This window comes from Pavona decussata, unplaced genomic scaffold (assembly GCF_977016875.1).
Source record: "Pavona decussata unplaced genomic scaffold, jaPavDecu1.1 SCAFFOLD_8, whole genome shotgun sequence".
NCBI lineage: Eukaryota > Metazoa > Cnidaria > Anthozoa > Scleractinia > Agariciidae > Pavona > Pavona decussata.
Window position 1 is genome coordinate 1359720 of NW_028145431.1, and position 19264 is coordinate 1378983.

Consider the following 19264-nt stretch of genomic DNA (forward strand, 5'->3'; position numbering starts at 1 on the left):
TCCAAAATATAACCGAGCTATCTGAAGATTGTTCCATAGATTTGAGAAGAAGGGGATCGGATCCACGTTCGGCGCCAAGAAGCCCCGTGGGGACGAAGCGCACCCCCGGTGGGAAACGACAGAAGCCCTGGGAACTGCGGAGGTCTTCTACCCCCATCCCTGGGGCTTTGGAGGTGAGCTCCGTTCTTCGTAAAGCTCTAGGGAGGTTTTCTCCCGAGGTGGGACATTCAAGCGTCAAAGAAAAAGAAGAATTTGATGACTGACAAACGCTAACTCCCCGATACGTACTGAAACTGAATAGAAGTCTTGTTTTTTAATTCAGCATATTTGTAAACCAAGTCAAAGACAAAGCTGGTAGATTCTTCATCTAGCTTTTGATTAAAAAAAAAATCATTTTTTGTTACTACAATGTATTTGCACTGAACATTAAGAAAGTCTCCCCTGTGTGAAAGTGGCACTTTATATTCAGTACACTGGACTGCAAGCAGTACGTCAAACGAGAAGAGAAATAATATACTGGTAAGGGAAGGGGCATGTTTCCAAGCGAACTCCCAAAGATCAGCCCAGGGAGTCTTCTTTTCTCTCTCTTGTCGCCGGTCAGATTCCACGTGCGCAGCTTTAGAGCGCACGCGTGATCCGCAATTAAGTGTTATATTCTCTAGTCCACAGCGCATGACTGGCGTATGACGTAGTCAAGCCGAGAGGCTATGGGATCGAGAATGAGTGTTATACTGTCCAGTTACTAGCGAGTGCAAGTACTTAATACTTAGTATGGCCAGAGCGAGTAAAATTTAACGACGCTGTTGCAACTTAGCTGCAGCCATTCTATAAAAGCACGCGGGAAAATTTCTCGTTCCCAGGTACACGAATATAAGAGAAGAGAGGGTTAGTGTAAGTTGCGGCTGAATTATTTTACATGTAAGGAAAGCTGTAATTAACTTTGCTGTAATCGTTTCTAGATAGACAATTGATAAGCTGTTATTATTCTCTTTTGATGATTCAAATAAAGCAGTATACGGACAGCGCCGTTTTCAATCGAACGGAGATCGCAAGGGTTGCCATGCCGTCATAACCTTGTCATGTTGATTTTAATAACACGTATCCTCAAAGAGAGAGTGCTATATTTTTGCTGGATTATCGGTTCAAGACACCTGCAATGGGAGTTACCAAGAACACATTCCCCCTAATCTATTGATCTATATCCTCCTCCGCAGTTAAAGTGTGTAAAAAATACTGTACTTTGTCAATGACGTCACACTGGCTGTTGTTGTCGAGGCTGTTTATCGTGTCATCGGACTGACCCATAACAGGACTCACATTGAACAACTCACGCGCAGACTCAGTTGGCGTTTTATCAGCTCTGACCAGCATTGGACTGCGCGTTTGGTGAATCCGCGGTAATCTCTCTTGCTCAGTGGATTTTAAAGCTGGGCATGCGTTAATCGAAGTGGTTACTAACTTATGTGGTCCGTCTTCAAAGGTGTATCGCGGTGACACAGGAGGCGATGGTGTTAGCAAGCTCACGTGTTCATTTGAGTCAGATGTGATTGTTGGACATGACATCACACGCGGCACTCCTTTCTTCAGCTGTAATGGGCTACAGCATTTCCGTTGCACTACAGGGCTGATAAGTGCTTCGGCTGGTGAATCAGACAGAGTTCGCCTCCTCACACAGAGAGGACTCATCTTCATACCCGCGGGGAGTGGGCTCGAGATTTTACGGTGAGGCATGCGCAATCCCGTCGACCGTATCATTAAGTTGTCATCCAGACTCTCCTGGGAGGAGTATCGAGCGAGGAATGGGGAGAGTGGCCGAGGATCCTCGCCTGTGACGTCATGACTTGACCTTGATTTCCGCAAATAAACTGTAATTTGAAAATCCAAAATCAGTAGCCATAATTAAGAATGTATCCATCATTTAAAATAAGTGTCTGGACAAAGAAGATCTGTCTTTGTCGCAGTCATTAACTGCTTCAAAACAAACTAGGTGTGTTTTCATGGAGACGAAGGTAAAAGCAACAATAATAAGGTCCAACCACGTTTGGACGCGGAGAAGCCCTTTGAACAAGATTGAGTAAAGTCCAGGGGCCGGTTCCTGGAAGGAGGAATAAACTATACCAGGTATAACAGTTATTCCAGGGATAAATCTGCTATTCTAGGAATACAGAATTTATTGCGGGGATAAAGGTATTCCTGGAATAAGACACATTTATCTCTTGAATAGAGTTATTACACCTTTCAGGATCGTAAAGATTTCTGACACATCATTTCAGACTTAGCTCATTCAAAACAAACTCCAAACACCATCTAAAATCCCTTTTGTTCAGTTATCTTTGAGGAGAATTGAACAATTTCTCTGTCGTTATCAAATTTTGGAACATTTGAAACGCAGAATGCAACAGAACCATTTAAACACGATGGCTGATTCTCGGGTCGACCTCAGGGAAGCTCGTTTCTCTTGACCGGTCAGGCTAAAAGAAGGGATCTGGAGAAGAAAATGGGGTTTACGATGTAATAAGCGATAGTTAATTCTGAGTTAAGACGCAAGGCTTAAAATTCGATTATCATGTATCAAAGTCTTAACCAGCAGATACACCATAAACTGCTTTGCATTGATATTTAATTCTTTAATATCAGTCATGGATGCACCAAATCACGAACAAGCATTACTAAATGGCTAAATGGCGCACTGGTCAATCGTCAAGGCCCGGGCCGAGCTAGCCGAAAGGAAGTTGACGAAAAACAAATTTTCTTCACTTAAACGAAAGGACGGCTCCTGGCTCTGATTCATTGTGACCTTATAATAATTGTTAATCATGATTATGAAAAGTTGTTTGCGTGCTGAACGAAATAAAAAATGTCAGCAAAGTCAATAATGGTTCATGTAAAATAAAGCAAAAACAAAGAATCACTGAATATTAATTTGCGCTAATCAATACGCGAACCAATTTATACATGTCTGACAAAAAACTCAGCGACCCTCGACTCAAGAGCTTAGTCAGTAAATTCTTGAGCTGATTACAACAGATTGAAGTGTTGCAAGTTATAAACTTACTGAGCCTCTTAACGAAGCGCTAGGGTTTGGCTAAAGTTACAAGTTTGTAGGAGGGCCGGATAGACAAAAGAGCGCTTAGCATGTACACCTCGGCTTTGCGTTTCGACTTCACGAGTCAGTCTGATAAGGGAGGAACTTGCCTTGCTCTTAAATTTACCCAACACAATGACTTAGAACAACTGTGAATACTTACCAATATTTGACAACTGCTCTCGATTGGAGAGCTTTCTCAGTTTCATTGTAGTCGTTCCCTCAAACACTGTTGGTAAACTGGAAAAGTGTTCAATAATTTCATATTCATTGCTGTCGTTGAGCGATTCAGCTGGCACGTTTTCGCTCATCAGTTTCGACAATGAACCAGTTTCAAGATTATTTCTCGGAGTATCTTTCGAGCATTGCCTTACTTTTCCATTTTGAACGAAGTTACGATGATTCAGCTCCATTGCGAAACCAGTTTATGAAGTCCTCTGGGCATTACGCGATACAAATCTTGGAGTTTAAAGTATCTTTCAAAACTTTCAACAAATTTGTCCTCTTCACATCTTGACATATCTTCCAACGATTTCGAGAAAAGCTCCACTCTCTTGCACTCTCCAGCTCTCGAAATTTTTTCCGGCAAATATGCTTGTTCACAACGGCGGGTCACTTTGCAATATTGGTAAACTTCAAAGTAAACCGAGGGTTTAGACAAGCCTTTGTTCTCTTTCACAGAAGGGCCGTTCTTTTCACGTTAGCAACTATTCAAGAGATTACAAAGTGATTTTCCGGCCAGTGACAAGGGCATTTGAAAGAGAGATGAAATTCAAACAAAAAAGCAGTTTGTCTGTCGATCAACTCGGACTAAAAGGAATACTGAATGAGTAAACAGAAAGTTGCTCACGTACATGGCACCCGATTCTCACCTCTTGATTGTAAAATAGCGCCAAGATAATAGCTTTTGTGCAAGTGCAATTGATTTTAGAGTGCCAAAATAGAAAAGAAGGATTGCAATACTAAATTTGCGGAATGTAGTGTTTATTTAAACATGGTACACATCGCAACTCACGCAACCACGAAGCTTAAACTTGTTCTAAGCCGATACCTTGTCATTTCAATAACAAGGCCGCCGTTTGCAGTTAGTCCAGAGAATATAACCAGCATGCCCAAAAAATTATGGATTGACGAATGCAGAACTAATTAATTATCTCTGTTCTAAAGCTTTGTTTGAACAATTTGACAGTGATTGAGAAAAGTAAGTCGCTATCATTCGAAGCTACATGTGAGATGCTGGACACAGCCGAACCGGTCATTTTTAACCTGTACCTTGTGCTTGAGAGGAAAACGTTTCAGGCAATGCGCTAAACACTAGAACAGGTTATCCCGAATTTTTTTGCGCCCCCGACAGGTGGATTTCTTTGTTACAGAAAAATAACATGAGCCATGAAATCACGATCTCTAGGTTACGGGAAGGGAGATTATTAATTAAGTTATTAAGTTCACGAACAATTGTCAGCCTACGTAATGCTTTTCTCATATGTAAACGTAAATACATTTATAATCTACGCAATTTCCTTGAGTACATTAAGTGACAAAATTTGAGGACGGGGTGGTTTAATTTATGCTCGTCACGTTTAACAAAGTAGTTTCCAAGTTCCTATCCGTTCATGCGGTTGGCAAAGAGACTTGGGCCGGCCTTGTGGGTAAATTTAAAATTTCCAGTGGAACTAAAATTGGGTCAAAAGTGTAACAAGCCCTACGTGAACTACTTTGGGTATAAATAGTCTAAACAAAGGATACATGTCATATGATTTATGAGCTGCAGTTTGTTGAGAGTGTTTTTATTATTAAAAAACAAACAGACAAGCAAACACACACAAAACACTGCTTAACCAGTGAGAGGGCAATGATGCCCTAGAAGACAACTTTATCTTCAGCTTTATATATTTTAAATCGTCACGGTTAGTCCCAATGTACTGGCCCGCGGGTAGCAGTTTGCTAGCAACGGAAAGAAACGCATGATCGCGTCTGTCTAAGAAATGATTTAAGATGAAGCATTTGCCATTTACGTTGAAGTGACAGCAAGAACCGATATCAGTGTTGTTGTTGTGTCGTCCATTCCATTTTTAACTCTGTTGAAACTATTTTTGTTTTCAAGTTGCTTTGGAAGGTTGCAAAATCCCTTACTAAAGAACAGGGTCGTCAACGCAACTGCTAGTACCGGAAAACCATGCTCTCCTCAGAAATATAATTTGTTTTACTGCAGTGAATAATTACAGATCGAAACAACTACTTATTTGTTTAAGCACAGTAGGACACAGCGGGCGTACAAAGTCGACGTGATCGAATAAAACGTTCAAAAATGCATCGTCACTTCTAGTTTATTATTTAGCAAATCATGATGTACGCTTATCAGGAAGAACGTAAAACTGCATTGTTTTCACGCAAGGTTCTCCACACTTACTGATAGGCATTTTATTGGCCGTGAAAAAATGTCCTGAGGGCACAAAAAGGCTGAGTTAGATCCTTACGCCGTTGGTCAGATTGTGAAAAAGGGAAAATAATTGAGCTAAGCATCAGGTTTTTGCTTCGCGCTCCGAGGTTTTTATCTTCGCTGTCCATAATTTGAGGGCCCGACCCTCAGACTGAGTCAGAGTTCGTCTCGCCATTCTTTTATTAAAATATGTATTTTGCGGTTTATATATTTATTAGTCCCCCAAGGTCTTTTATATTCTTAAGGATCTTTACGCAACACGGAGAAGAATTCGCTTGGTCACGTTGAGATTGTGACGCAAATATTTGCATTAAAAACTGATTAAAACACAAAAGAATCAAGTAGGTCAATTGTTCGGAAGAAAACGGCTTGTGTTAGTAATTAATCCCAGAGGAAAAAAGGATAGCATTTAGGCTCTTTAGTTCAATTGTTTGACAGCTGAATATGCGAATATGTCAAATTAATCACTTGCTGAAGATTTTTATCTACATGAGTGATAACGGTCGGATGTGTATTTAAACATCATGAGCGAATATGCTGTTATCAGCGTATAAGGGCGTGTTAACTGCTGCGAGGTTCTTGTAAACTGGACGTGACAACAAGACAATCAGTTTTGGGCGAAAATTGATTTCTCAAGAATGGAAAACATGAAAATCGCTACGGCTGGTCAAGTTAAATTAGCTCTTCGCGAGCTAAATCTTAAACATGGAGGGAACAACGTTCGATGGCTCAATGATCGCGAAGATAAGTTACTGCAAACTTCCTTAAACTCGATAGAAAAAGCACACCAGAAAACACTAAGTCGACTGCAAAATGAAGTCAAAGGTCTGCACCATACCTTGAGAGAACAGGTCACAGTTCGCTCGCCACAGCTCCAAAAGGAATCCCACATTACAGACAAAGAAGACAGCGAGACAAAACGACCAACGACAGCAATACCCACAGCAACATTTAATCTGAAAGGCGAAAATTTCTCGCAAAGTAGAAATGATGAAGGAATACAAAGCTCAGCGGCCGAGGATTCTGAATTGGAGCACATTTCTCTCGAAGGTGAGTTAGACGTTGCTGATATGTAGAAGGTTGATGAATTCTCGCATCATTTTTTGATCGTTTCTTTATACTCAGCGTTTGAACGCAATAGATTGATCTGGAAAAAGCGAAACACCGTTTGCATTGATCGCGACTCGGCTAAACATGAGGTTATTCCAGTCCGTCGGGTTTTAATGACGCGCGCGTGTGGAAAAAATAAATAAACGCGCCAGTCGTATTTTCTCGGCAGCGCACCGTGTTTTTCTACGTTAGTCCACGGGGAATGTTCAGCTTACTTAAACTTTCTTTAAGGTCAAAATCCGGGAAGAGCGTCTCCGACAGTCAGTATGTGGCAGAGCCAGAGTTTTTGGATCTGCATTAACTTTGCAATCATGTACTTGTAATACGCGGTGTGATTACTCTATTTACTTTCCATGCAATAAGTAGTTTGTTGACCGGATGAAATATAAACAGGAGAGAACGTCATGTACCGCTGCCAACCAGATACAGTTAAATTTGCAAATCTGACAAGAATGATACTTCGGTCAAAAACACCTGCTGTAGAGAGTATGCGATCCCTTCTCAACTTTCTCAATTTAAACATCTTCGTAAAGAACAAATTAAACTTGTTGAATTGCTCGATGCATTTGCAAAACAACATCTAAGTACTTTGCGGCTTACCAATGCGTGCGAGGTATTTTTTTGCGATGGAAGCAAATGAACCATCTTTTTTTCTTACAGCATCCGAAGATCAAAATTACAAGTTTAATTTTACTTTCATTGTCTCTGCATTGAGCGGAGAGAAGGCTTCGAGATAGTACTTAAAAAGAATTAAACAAATCAGCGTGATTTGAATTCCAAAGCAAATAGTCTATTAGCTGAGACTATTAAAGACCATTCTCTACAGATTAATAACAAACAGTAATTTAAAAACCTCTGAAATTATGACTCCGGCCAAACTTGCTGTAACCCAAACTGTAATTTGAACGAGGGCAAGCACGCTAGGCTGGACGTTCTGGGCAACTAAAAAGAAGCAAGGTCAGCTTCTCTTCACTGACGCCGCAAGGCATACGAGGACAAGATTACGCACAAGAGACGTCCACATAATCAAACGGAAGCGATGGCGCAAGCCTGGAAAATCGAACCGTACTTGCGTCTCCGGAAAATGACACCCGTGCATTCATTCACACATGAAGAAACTTTCACAAGCTAGGAATTCAGTTTGAAAATAACGAATTTGGTGAATTTTCTTATGTTGCAACGAAACAGACATGTCCTTTCCGTCTCAATGACCAAACCGCATAATCGACTAGATTATCGGATATTGCAGTTTTAACTTTTATCCTGAAAAGTTCCTGTCTGTATCAGTGTCCGTACCTTTGAAAGTGTTTTGTTTTTGTGGTAAATACCATTATACGTGGACTAAAAACATGAAACCCTTCCTTTTGTGATGGTTCATTGAACCACGATTCAACATCGTTCACGTTTGGTTGGGCGGAACACATAGCTTTAGTAAAGCGAACAAGTGAGTGGGCTGGATATGACAAGAAAATAAGCTCGTTTAATTGTAAAGATCATCTGTTCAACAGTCAAGAACAGTATGAGTTCATGTAAACACGACATGAATTTATTATTATTTAACAACAAGTTAAAGTATTGAACAAGGGCAGAGGAAGACAATGGAAAATTAAAAAAAAAAAAAAAACAGTGACGTGGCGCTTGTTCAAACACGGTTTGTTGTCAACGACGGAAACCGAATGACGCGCAGAGCAGAAAGAAATGCTTACAGTTCAACAAAACAATCCTACATACAGCTGTAAATTTGGTGTGGGTGGTATACCAAAATGCGGGGTCCAAAATATCCAGGCGCACTTCTTCGCCTTATTAGTGCTTTTTTCCTTTGTAGATGCTGACAACCTCAGTCAGAAGACACAAAAAGGTTTGGTGGGAACGACCAGCAGCCAAACAAAAGGCACTCGGACAAGAAAAGTATCATCGGCCCTGAAACGACCTATCACGACGCAGTTATCGAACTCATCCGATCACTCTTCGTCTTCAACGAGCACTCTGTCGGTACCCCGTCGTAAGATTTCCGTCACCGAGACACCTCTAACTAGGGAACTAATTACCAGTCATCGTTTGAGAAAAACGTCAAGTCAAAGCTCCCTGCAGCTCAGCCCGAAGACCTCAATCAACCGCAGTTCAAGATCCGCTGAAATGATCAACCTCGCTACAACGCATCCCGATGGATCGAGCTCTCTCAACGAGCCCTTTTCTCCATCACTGAGAAAACTTTCGGCTGAATCTACGAATCACGCGACCAGTCCTCTGTTTATCAGGAGAAAAATATCGCAGTCTCAGCCAGCGCGGCGCTCACCATCTCCAAGAATGACCAGAAAAATTTCATGCCCTTCACAAATGCAGCACCTTCCCAGAGTCCACCAGGAGGAAATTAAACTTCTTCAACTATCACGTGATAGCAGCGGAAATACGTCACGCAGTGCTGTAGCCAGGACAACTGATCTTCCTAAACTAGATGTATCACGTGTTACAGAACAAGAGCCTCTTTTTGAAGGCAGTGTGAGCCCGTTAGGGCTTCATGTAGATGGCATGGAATGTACTCTCCAAGAAAAGGTCAATAACTTTCTCAGGAGTTTAGAAAATGTTGACGATAGTCACGCAAAGGAAGAAAAGACTTCTGTATAGGAGAGAGAACAACTGCTATTTCACTACTGTTAACCAAAAACTGCGATACTCCCTGTATAAATTTTGTTTAAATAAGTGAATGAAAATATTGGTTTTAAAACTCACAAGTATCGCTAAAAATCAACAAATTCACTAGGATGTACTATAGTCGTGATAAAATGCTTAATGCAAAACTTATTTGACATTCTTCACAAGCAAGAGAAAAATGAGGAATCTCCTGTCTTAAATAATTTAATTCAAACATTTATTATATGTATGTATTTTTGGGATCGTAGATCCCACCAACTGATTCGGTCAAGTCAAGGTTGCTGTTAATTCAAAGCAACAGAAACAATAATTATTGTACATAAGTTTCAAGGTTGTTTATTTTTCTTAATTGTGATTTCCATGCCTTCATAAAATGTGAATAAAACTAAAAAAGATAGTTCCCCGAAGTTGTAGGTGTAGAAATTGTTTTGCACTCTTCGAATTTATCTTGAAAGATGATGCCGAGCCAGGCCGAGGAAAGATATTCTCTGTGCCCGGTTGTTCGAAAGGCGATAAACTCTAATCCTTGACTAAAAATTAGCCGAGGTTTTCAACTCGCTCATTAAAAATGTTTTTAAAGCAAATTTTAAGCTAGTGGTACCGAAACGTCTACGTCAAAACTGAAGAACAAACTGAAATATTTTTGAAGAGTATTCATTGATTAGTAAATTAAACTCGAATCAAAGTTCACGTTAATCCAGGATTAGCTTTATAGGGCTTTGAACATACAACCCCCGGTAGGAAAGATTTGCTAAGTTATTCAGCAATTTTTTAACCAAATATACATCTGATCATGTTTCACTTGAAACTACCTTACTGCCTTTCTGCATTACAATTTCAACGAGCATGACACATTGTGTATCAAGACACAATAAATCAACAGCTGTCTATTCTATCGTGGAAGATGAACAATAAATTATTTTACAGAGCGATTTTCAATTGAAGTTATGTAATTACTGTCAAAATTCCCGCGCGCTGATTGGCTCGTACAGGCTCTTGTCTATAAGAGTACAGAAAATAAAAATGTCGTCAGATGTAACGTGCGCGCTTTTTCAACGGAAAATAAAGCCAATTCCGCTCGCACTTTTTCCATGTTATTGTAAAAAACAAATCGACGGCAGTTTTCAATGGTCTATACCGTTATAGACCATAAAATGTCGCCAAAAAATGTTCAAAACTTGGCAGTGAAACCAATCGCCTGCGGCTCGTGGTTCCACTTGAGTTTTGAACATTTAATGACGTCATTTTATGGTCTATTTAACAATTAGATTATGAGCTCGAGATTTGTATCACGCATAGAAATCGAGAGCGAATAATAGTATAGTAATTTAGTATAAATCTACTTGTCGTTCAAAACTAAACAAGTAAATTATCTATTTCCTCATCGCAGACACTTCGAAAACGCGAAGAAGACGCCGCCATTTTGTTGAAAACCGCTACTCACTATCTATCACAGAATAGATAGCGAATATCGTAGCCAATCAGAGAACGGCATTCGTGATAGAACACAAGTAGATTTATACTAAAAGAGTATAGACCATAGAAAACTGCCGTCGATTCGTTAATTGAAAGCAATTTCGTGTCTGTTTTGGTTTTGCTTCACAATTGGCCAGCAAACATCGCGCCACTTTCTCAACCAATGAGAAGCCAAACCAAAACCAATCGTGCCTCGCTCGCACGCGTTTTCCCGCGCTTGGCGCCGGTTACAAGTATTTGCTTCGAACTCTGATTGGTTCATTGCGCTGTTTTCATCCAGTCATATTGACCAAGGTAATTACTTTGGTTTTGGTTCTACGATACCCAATTGAAAACCGCTCTTGACTATTATCTATCACTTTACAGTGGACAGTTCTATTGTGGAGCATAAATGATTAAAGTTCATCCTTAACATGACCTTTTAAGGTAGTTAGCTCCTCGACAGCCGTCCTCTTCATGTTTTCAAACATGTCCTTCCTCTTTTGCCGGTGTTTTTCCAGTTGTTCTTCAATATACTCAATTGTTCGGATTGGCCTGTCCTCCTCGTCACTCATCAACTCATTCAACAGCTCATAACCTTCCGAGTCTTCAGCATCCCCGTTGTCCAGATATTCCAGTACTTCTCGCAAAGCCTTGGAGATTGCTAGCCGGTAATTGCGCGAAACCTGTGAATGAACGAGAATGAATGAATGAGCGAACGAACGAACGAACGAACGACTGACTAACTGACTGACTGACTGATTGACTAGATGAATGAGTGAGTGAGTGAGTGAATGAATGAATGAATGAATGAATGAATGAATGAATGAATGAATGAATGAATGAATGAATGAATGAATGAATGAATGAATGAATGAATGAATGAATGAATGAATGAATGAATGAATGAATGAATGAATGGGTCTTTGCACTTACTGCGAGACCGAGCTGTTCCTCCTATTAACCTCGTACCCAGATCTTCTCGCTCTTCGGGAGAGAAAACACCTGGGTACGAGATTACTCTTCTTTCACACAGGGACAGTCAAATGTGAACACGTGCTCGAGCGCAAATTGTCTCCCACCTTCACGTGTTTTTGTGCACACGCGCCCGTGTTCTTCTCACTTCATCATTCTTGATTGAAATTTGAACATAAGCTTATTTCCGGACCTCTCACAACAAGGTTACCACCAGCATGTACAATCCGGCGAATATTTGCTGCTTACAAGTTTCCGCTAGGATGCCGTCTTCCAGGCCTAAGGGAACCTGCCCTGCTAGCCGAGGGTTCTCTTTCTTGGTTCTGTTCTCTTTCACAGAAACAACAGAGCTGAGAGAAACCTCTGCTAGCGAGGTAAAGGGAACCTTGCTTCCTACTAATTCTGTCATTAGAAAGATTTCGATTAACGTTTATGGAAAAACGACAGAAATCACCACGTTACCATATTCTGCCAACATTCCCCTCCCCAACTCCCCCGCCCGCTGTTTTCAGTTTCTTACTAAAATTGAGTAGTTTTGCATTAGCATCAAAGGAATTATTTTGCACTATTATCATCTATGTACCCATTTTTTTAAGGCAACATTAACGCGAATCTCACGTTCGTCGTTTGCCCTAAACGCGATTCTAAATCTATCTATTATAGAACAGTTGAGAATTGAAAAAAGGAGCGGGGGGCGGGGGGGGGGGGGGGGGAAGCTAGGCTATTGTAGGTTTCTAGACACTCACAATTATTTCTAACTGAAAATTTTACTAGGTGATACATACCTTGCAAGCAAATGTATAACGGGCTCCACTAAACCCCGGGCTAGGTGGCCTGGCGGAATGTGGGATGATCCCTCTAAATATGACAATTCTGCCGTACCGAGGGCGTACAGAAGCTACCCATTCATACTGCTGTTTGCCCGCAGCGGGGGGACGGCCATCTTCGGGGAAGATTTCCTCAAAAAACGCTGTTTCACCATAATTATTTGCCTCCCAGTCTGGCGTGAGGTACATCAAGAACGTGTATTCGTGCTGCAAGGTATACAGTATTGCAATTTGATATATATGTAACTAGAAAGAAGTTGAACTTGGAGGGTTTTGTCCCTCAGGGACCAGCGAATGGAAATTAAAGAAAAAATTGTATGATACCGTGAAATAGCGTTTACTATAAGCCACCCCACTCCCAGTCCCTCTTCCCTCAGCATGCAGGTCCATGTGCTATTAAAAATTCTGGTTAAAAGCCTATCCCCTTCCCAGCTATAAGCCCACCACCACTTTTTGTTGTTGTCTTAATATACACACTTCCACTGGACACTGTACAATTACAAAATAGAAAATTATGAATGTATACCGTAATGCAACAGAGTGTGGAACGACAAGATTATTACTTGAGACTTTAAGATACTAGCCAAGTACGACTACAACTACGAGATTAACTTCAAGTTTTTTAGCGAAGTACTAAGGAGAGATATATCCCATAAAGCTTAATTTTACTCTATGTGAACGACCACCTTAACGAAGCTGAATTGAATAATGATAGTTATAAGCTATTTCATGATTCCAAAAGGACGAGATCACTTGCGTTTGGAGGACTTGTTTTCACCAACACGCCGTTCTTACAAAAACTCACATTAAAATGACGATGGCTATTTCGTTTTCCCACCAAAATGTCACTGATTCATGCGCATGCACTCTTTGTCTATTGGAAAAACTTGCAGCCATACTCGTAATTGTACTAAAATCTAAAGGTCTCCACTATCTTATAAAATACCAGGCAAATAAGTGTACAATGATTTACTGGAGTAAGGCAGAATATAAGCCCCTCCCACGGACCGTTTATATGCCAAGTTTATAGACTGCAGTGAAACAAGTTCTCCCCCCTCTGGAAATCCGGAACTGAAAGAGCCCCTAATACCTCCAGAATCCCTAGCCTATACACCTCCCCAAGCCTCCAGAATTCCAGTCCAAAGAACTACCTCCCCTTTGGAATTCCAAGATGCAACCCATGGATGATGGTATGGTATGGACATTTTCTGGAATCACTTATTAAATAACATAACGTCTTATATCCACTACATATTTTTCAACCTGCAAAAAAATCCCGGGGGGGGGGGGGGGATCCCACATAACAGTGAAGGGACGTGATCATCGAAAATTTGGAAAAGAACCCCTAAAAGGTACCAGAAAATGTGGGTGTGGTCTGAACAATTTTTTACCCCTAAGAGGTACCAAATCAGTTGACTGACATTTACTTCTTGACATATTTTTTTAGCTCAATACCCCAAAAGGCACCACCATACCTCTGACGGAAGTAATTTTAGATTTTCGTACCCTAAGGGGTACCTAATTATGAATTTCAACCCCTAAAAGGTACGATGATTACCCTGGTCATTTTTATAGATTACCCAAATCCCCAAGGGCAAAAAATACCTGCTGATCTCCAGACCTTATTTTCTTTAACAAATGGTGGGTGCCTCCCCACTGTGTAGGCACCAAAGAAAACAGAGAACACTTGTGTTTTGATAACCTTTTGTGCTGATCAGAGAATTGAGTTACCTCACTGGGCTCACAGTCTTCATGAATCCTGGGATAGTGTGAATTTCTAATGATGTTCATGGATACGTCATATGGATACCACTCATCCATACCACTGAGATATGTTGCCAACTGCTTTACAAGCTTCCACAGTCGACTTTTGACAAAGTCCTTCACCTAACACAACATAAACAAGTCTTGAAACTCAAATGATAAAAACTAAGCGTAGCCACTGCCAAATTTTTATCAAGCAAGGAATTTCTGCTAAGAAATTTTAAGCTGCAAGGAATACTGATAAAAATACTAAAAACTGTTTCTACTTTGTTCAGGGTTGCCACTTATCAAAATAATAAAAATTCCCCAACTTTCCCCTGACCAAAAACCAGTTTCCACTAACCACAGAAAACAATTATTCTTTCCCAATAAAGCCGGTGATGAAGCTGAAGAAATAAATTCCTTTGAAGTTCATCTTTTGAAACATTACCTTTGCCAATAAGCAAATCCTTTCCCAAACCAAATGGCTACCATAAAATAAAATTCCCCAACTTTTCACTGTCTTTGATATAGAATTTAACATTTCCCTGACTTAATACAGAATTCCCTGCCTTTTCAATGACCTTGAAAAAAATCATGATAAATACTAGATTTGATGTCCAAGCAAATTTTAGCCTGAATAAGTTTGACATTTTAGAATAATTATTCTAACAGTAATAATTCTAGTAGCTATGGGCTGTAACTCCAAACATGTTTAGACTAAGTTACTGCCAGTAATTACAGCACTACATGGCAAGTTGATTTAATTTAGAAGTACACTGTATCATAGACACCACACAGCTCTTAAAAACATAAAATGCAAGCTCAGTGACCCCCTTTTTTTATTACGGAACTGTCAGCAGCATGTTCAGATACGACTTTTTGTCACCTTACATTTTTGAAAGTCAATTTAATTTGGGAGTATCATATTAGACAAGCATGTTTTTAAGATAGCATGCAGCTCTTATTTGTTCATTGTTCCACTGCTGTTTGTTTTCTTAACTTAACTGAAGATTTTGAGAAACATTCTGACGACAATAAGCTACAAGAAAAGGTGGAATTTTCTTATTGCTAATTTTGATCTCAAACTGTTTTTTTTAAGCCATTGAAAATAATCCTGTGAGCCATTCTAAGAAGTGTGTGACCCCCAAGTATTTAAGTGAAAAAGAGGGATCTCACCATTTCCAGTAGTAAAAGACTCAGAGATCGAAATACGTAAGAATATTCACAAAAAAACCTACCTTCAACATGGCAATCCAAGACACGTTATCATGCTCCTCATCTTTACCATCAAACGCTTGGTACGAAAAAACGCTGTTATACTGCAACAAGAAGAGTCTCAAGGCATCGAGATCTGCCCTGTCCACCAACCCATCAAACACAGCAATCTCTCGTCCCTGGCTGTCATGAAATCTTCTCTTCTCAAATTTGCTGAGATCCACAGAAGGAATGTCACCTTCGTCTGACATAGCAAACCCCAAAGTGTCCTGCTTTTCAGAGTTTTCAATTAATTTCTGGAGGAATTAAAGACAGAAAATGATAATCAATGCCTAAACAATATGAATTTGTGACTGAAATGGTTTACTTTGTTACATGAAAGTTTTTGGACTTTGATAATTTACGAACACTTTTTAAAATATACCCTAAATTCACAGCACTACCACCTTGAAGTTTTTAAAATTAAAGGTCTGGTAGGTGGGGTGCTTTTAACAGGTTATACTGTTGCTATGGTAACCTATTATGTTGAAAAAATACCATAACTTCTTGACCATTATGATTAGGTATTTCTTTGATACCATTATTGTTGTGTCAACTAATGATGGTCAAGTGGCTAAGTGCCTGAAAGTGCCAGAAACCAGTCAGCCACCTTTACAATGCATAAATTGAAGCTGTTGCCCACGAAAAATTTTAAGGTCAGCCCACAAGGCTAAAAGCCGAGAAGTTAGGTCAGCCCAATATGTGAAGTGTTAGGTGCTGCTGCAAAACATTTAGGTCAGCAGAGCATTTTCTTGGGTGCCCCAGGATACCGGGTTCCTCTTAGGCAGCAGTCTTGGAAGCATGTACTGATTAATCAGGTCAATTTGGTGGGAACTAGTATAGTGTAACAGAGGGTCAACAAAATAATATCATACTAACTTCCAAATTCCCTCAGTAAAGCTAATCATGCCAGGAGAAAAGGTTTAAGAATCTACAAGGAGTACAACGGGAATAAATGATGCCACTTACTGAACCCTTTTATGGCTTTCTTGTATTTAAACTTGATTTTTTGACTATTATACAGATCAGAAGCATATGCTTAGTATGCCTGTGTCACTTTCTAGAATAATACATCATTCTCATTCATTCACCAGGCTGGAAATGTACCATCACATTTATTACATTATACAGATCTAGTTGGTGAAAAATATTTTACAAACAAAAACCAGCACCTTTGTTTCCCTGATTTTCTGTTCAGCCTTCTCCTTTGATGTTGAAAGTCTGACGACAATGTCATACTGAGCCTGTACATATGACATGGCAGGGGGCTTAAAGATGAACGGGACAGATGCATTCCACACTACCATCCGACCCATCTTAGGGTACACAGCAGCAAGAATTTCTCCACTGTCTTTGTAAAAAATTGCCTCTCCATAATCATTCTTCTTGAAATCCTTATTCAGGGATATTCTGACCACGAGATCATCTTTATCTGAACTGTCGCCTAAAAGATAAAAATTGATATGTGGTTTGTGGTTGAAAGATGTAATTAGGATGGCTGACACATTCATTCCTGATGATAGTGCTCACATTAATTTCAGTGGCAAAGTGATATTGACCCACTCAAAATGAATCAAATCTGAAAATTTACAACGGCTTTTTGACCCCGAGGGCAGGAATTTGTACCAGGCAACTCATCTTTAAAATTTCATGTCTGTTGAAGCAAAGTGAATTTTCTTACAATATAAGCACAACAACCACTGTGTTTTAAAAATATTCTTTCATCGAACAGCTGCGTTCATGCTTCAGTGACTCAAGGAACAAACACCACACCTCACACCTTAGATTACAGGTTGTACAAAGCAGTTAATTTTTAATGCAAATTTGTAAACAAAGCGTTTCAGATAGCTTATTCAAATCACACCTCGCTTCTTTTCGGACTTCAACAGAAAAGAATCTGAAGATAACTAAGTATTTTAGACTTTTCCATGGAATACAGGTAATTTACACAGGTGTATAAGCTTATATAGTTCAACATTAAGGACAGGATTTTACAGTAAAAAATGTAAAAGCTAATGCCAATTCAAGTAATCTTCGTTAAGCCGTAGACAAAATACAAGGTTACCTTTTAAGAAAGCATTTAAAATATTAAATAAGTCTTGCTTTAATTTGTTTCTTACCTTTACTAGTAGCAGTTATAAAATCCAGCCTGCGATGCATGGAGAAAGACACATCATAAGGAAAATAAACCTTACCCCCGGACAACCTTTCAATAACTCGACTGCTGATATTCCACAAAGCTGTGCTCGTAAAAAACTCTGGATCTATAGGAGCTATCCATGGAGAATTACTCGAGGTATTAAGCGTTCCAAAGTCCTGATAATAATCACTGTAGGTGTAAAACCATGAAGAAATCTTACCAGTGACTTTTCCAGCAGTCACAAGCGAGAAAAACGAGCGAATGACCTTTGCCGGGAAAAGTTCGTCGTAGATGGACACGCGTTTGTTGCCGTCTTGAAATGTTTGTTTCAGATTTGGCTTTGTTTGACCTGATGGAAACACAAGTAGAAGAGAGAAATAGAGGAATAGAAGGCAATTCATTACGGAAGGCAATACGTTCAAAAAGTTAAAAAACAGCCCAAGGAAATCAGGAAGACGCTGTTGTTTTAATCCAATTTTTCAACTTGTTTTTGCCCAAGGTCTGATTGCCCGCGCTATCAACCGGTCAGCGGTTCCTCTATTTCGTACCCAGCCCCCACGCAAAACACGAGAACAACGTCGTGACACAGGTCACCATGCAAGCGTGATATAAGAGTTTGTATGGCGTTAAAATTAAATCGAAATTTGGACAACAAAACCCACAAAAAATATAATAAAGTCTGAAAAAGCTTACCCGATGTGTCAGTGCTGTGTTTTCAAGGCTACTCAGTGCTTCCAAACGCCGTTTTGAGCGGTTTATCTCTCAGCGGCTGGTCCACGTGGATCACTGTATTCTGTTAATGGAAGGTTGGAAACTATAAGTCGAATTTGAATGAAATTTGGCCCGTCATTTAAGGAGAGCACTTCGAAAACCTCGCTAAAATTTGCTTGAAACTTAAGCACTCGCTTACCTGCCTCACCATATGGCAAGAAGGATGATGCGGCTGGGCAGCTGATTTTCGGAAGTTCATTTGTCGAGACACAGGCCTTCGTTGAAAACAAAGTTCATTTCAAACCGGGTGCCATTTTTGCCGCCGACCAAGCCGTGTCCATGGAATGTTGTTACAACTCACTGTCAAACCTAGGCACGAGTACTAAAATGTGCCCAACAGGAGAAATCCACGGGAAACCTTTGGCACGCAACAAACCACACACACCCACTCCCGGCTAAGTGCAGTTCTGTACCAGCCAGCCGTGCCGTGCCGTGCCGGTAATGAGAACCTCGAAATACAAAAGGTTTATTGAGCAAAACAATGACCTAACACGTGCGTAAAAATGTTGCCGTTCTCGCCAAAACAACAACTTGACCAAATTCAAGGTTTTTTTTGGAGAACGTGAATACAAAGACAAATTTTCGGTTTCTTTCAGTCAGCTTTTATTCAATAAAAGCCAACTGGTAAGTTACGAGTTGGAAAATTGCGAAGTCAAATCATATAAAAAAAATTAATAATACAAAAGTCAATTCATATTCTCAAGAGAAGTTTCTTGCTGTCACGGCTGGCTGGTACAGAACTGATTCTGATGCACGTGGACCAGCCGCTGTGAGATAAACCGCTCAAAACGGCGTTTGGAAGCACTGAG

The 19264-nt window shown here is 40.1% G+C and overlaps 3 protein-coding genes across 3 annotated transcripts; 1 reads left to right on the plus strand and 2 right to left on the minus strand.

Moving 5' to 3' along the window:
• Positions 1 to 962: 962 nt before the first annotated feature.
• LOC146488790 (uncharacterized) lies at positions 963 to 3633 on the minus strand. Its single transcript, XM_085113646.1, has 2 exons — positions 3249 to 3633; positions 963 to 1865 (listed from the first exon to the last, which is right to left on the minus strand). The coding sequence occupies exons 1-2, from the start codon at positions 3496 to 3498 to the stop codon at positions 1189 to 1191; spliced, it is 927 nt and encodes a 308-aa protein (XP_084969772.1). The 5' UTR covers positions 3499 to 3633; the 3' UTR covers positions 963 to 1188.
• Positions 3634 to 6033: 2400 nt separating this feature from the next.
• On the plus strand, positions 6034 to 9688 carry LOC146488791 (uncharacterized). The gene is made up of 2 exons (XM_085113638.1): positions 6034 to 6575; positions 8461 to 9688. The coding sequence occupies exons 1-2, from the start codon at positions 6164 to 6166 to the stop codon at positions 9258 to 9260; spliced, it is 1212 nt and encodes a 403-aa protein (XP_084969764.1). The 5' UTR covers positions 6034 to 6163; the 3' UTR covers positions 9261 to 9688.
• A 932-nt stretch (positions 9689 to 10620) lies between these two features.
• On the minus strand, positions 10621 to 18172 carry LOC146488792 (uncharacterized). The gene is made up of 6 exons (XM_085112339.1): positions 17665 to 18172; positions 16717 to 16988; positions 15529 to 15801; positions 14276 to 14431; positions 12503 to 12751; positions 10621 to 11428 (listed from the first exon to the last, which is right to left on the minus strand). Exons 1-6 carry the CDS (start codon positions 18083 to 18085, stop codon positions 11159 to 11161), a joined length of 1641 nt encoding a protein of 546 aa, XP_084968465.1. The 5' UTR covers positions 18086 to 18172; the 3' UTR covers positions 10621 to 11158.
• Between the last annotated feature and the right edge of the window lie 1092 nt (positions 18173 to 19264).

Bases quoted from the DNA above. Each gene is read 5' to 3' on its own strand.
- LOC146488791 (XM_085113638.1), top strand. From the start codon at position 6,164: ATGGAAAACATGAAAATCGCTACGGCTGGTCAAGTTAAATTAGCTCTT. The intron at 6,576-8,460 runs GTGAGTTAGACG...TTTCCTTTGTAG, and splicing joins GGAGCACATTTCTCTCGAAG to ATGCTGACAACCTCAGTCAG.
- LOC146488792 (XM_085112339.1), bottom strand. From the start codon at position 18,085: ATGAATTGCCTTCTATTCCTCTATTTCTCTCTTCTACTTGTGTTTCCA. The intron at 16,989-17,664 runs GTAAGAAACAAA...TTTATCTTTTAG, and splicing joins TATAACTGCTACTAGTAAAG to GCGACAGTTCAGATAAAGAT. The intron at 15,802-16,716 runs GTGCTGGTTTTT...TAATTCCTCCAG, and splicing joins AGAAAATCAGGGAAACAAAG to AAATTAATTGAAAACTCTGA.
- LOC146488790 (XM_085113646.1), bottom strand. From the start codon at position 3,498: ATGGAGCTGAATCATCGTAACTTCGTTCAAAATGGAAAAGTAAGGCAA. The intron at 1,866-3,248 runs GTAAGTATTCAC...TTCAAATTACAG, and splicing joins AGAGCAGTTGTCAAATATTG to TTTATTTGCGGAAATCAAGG.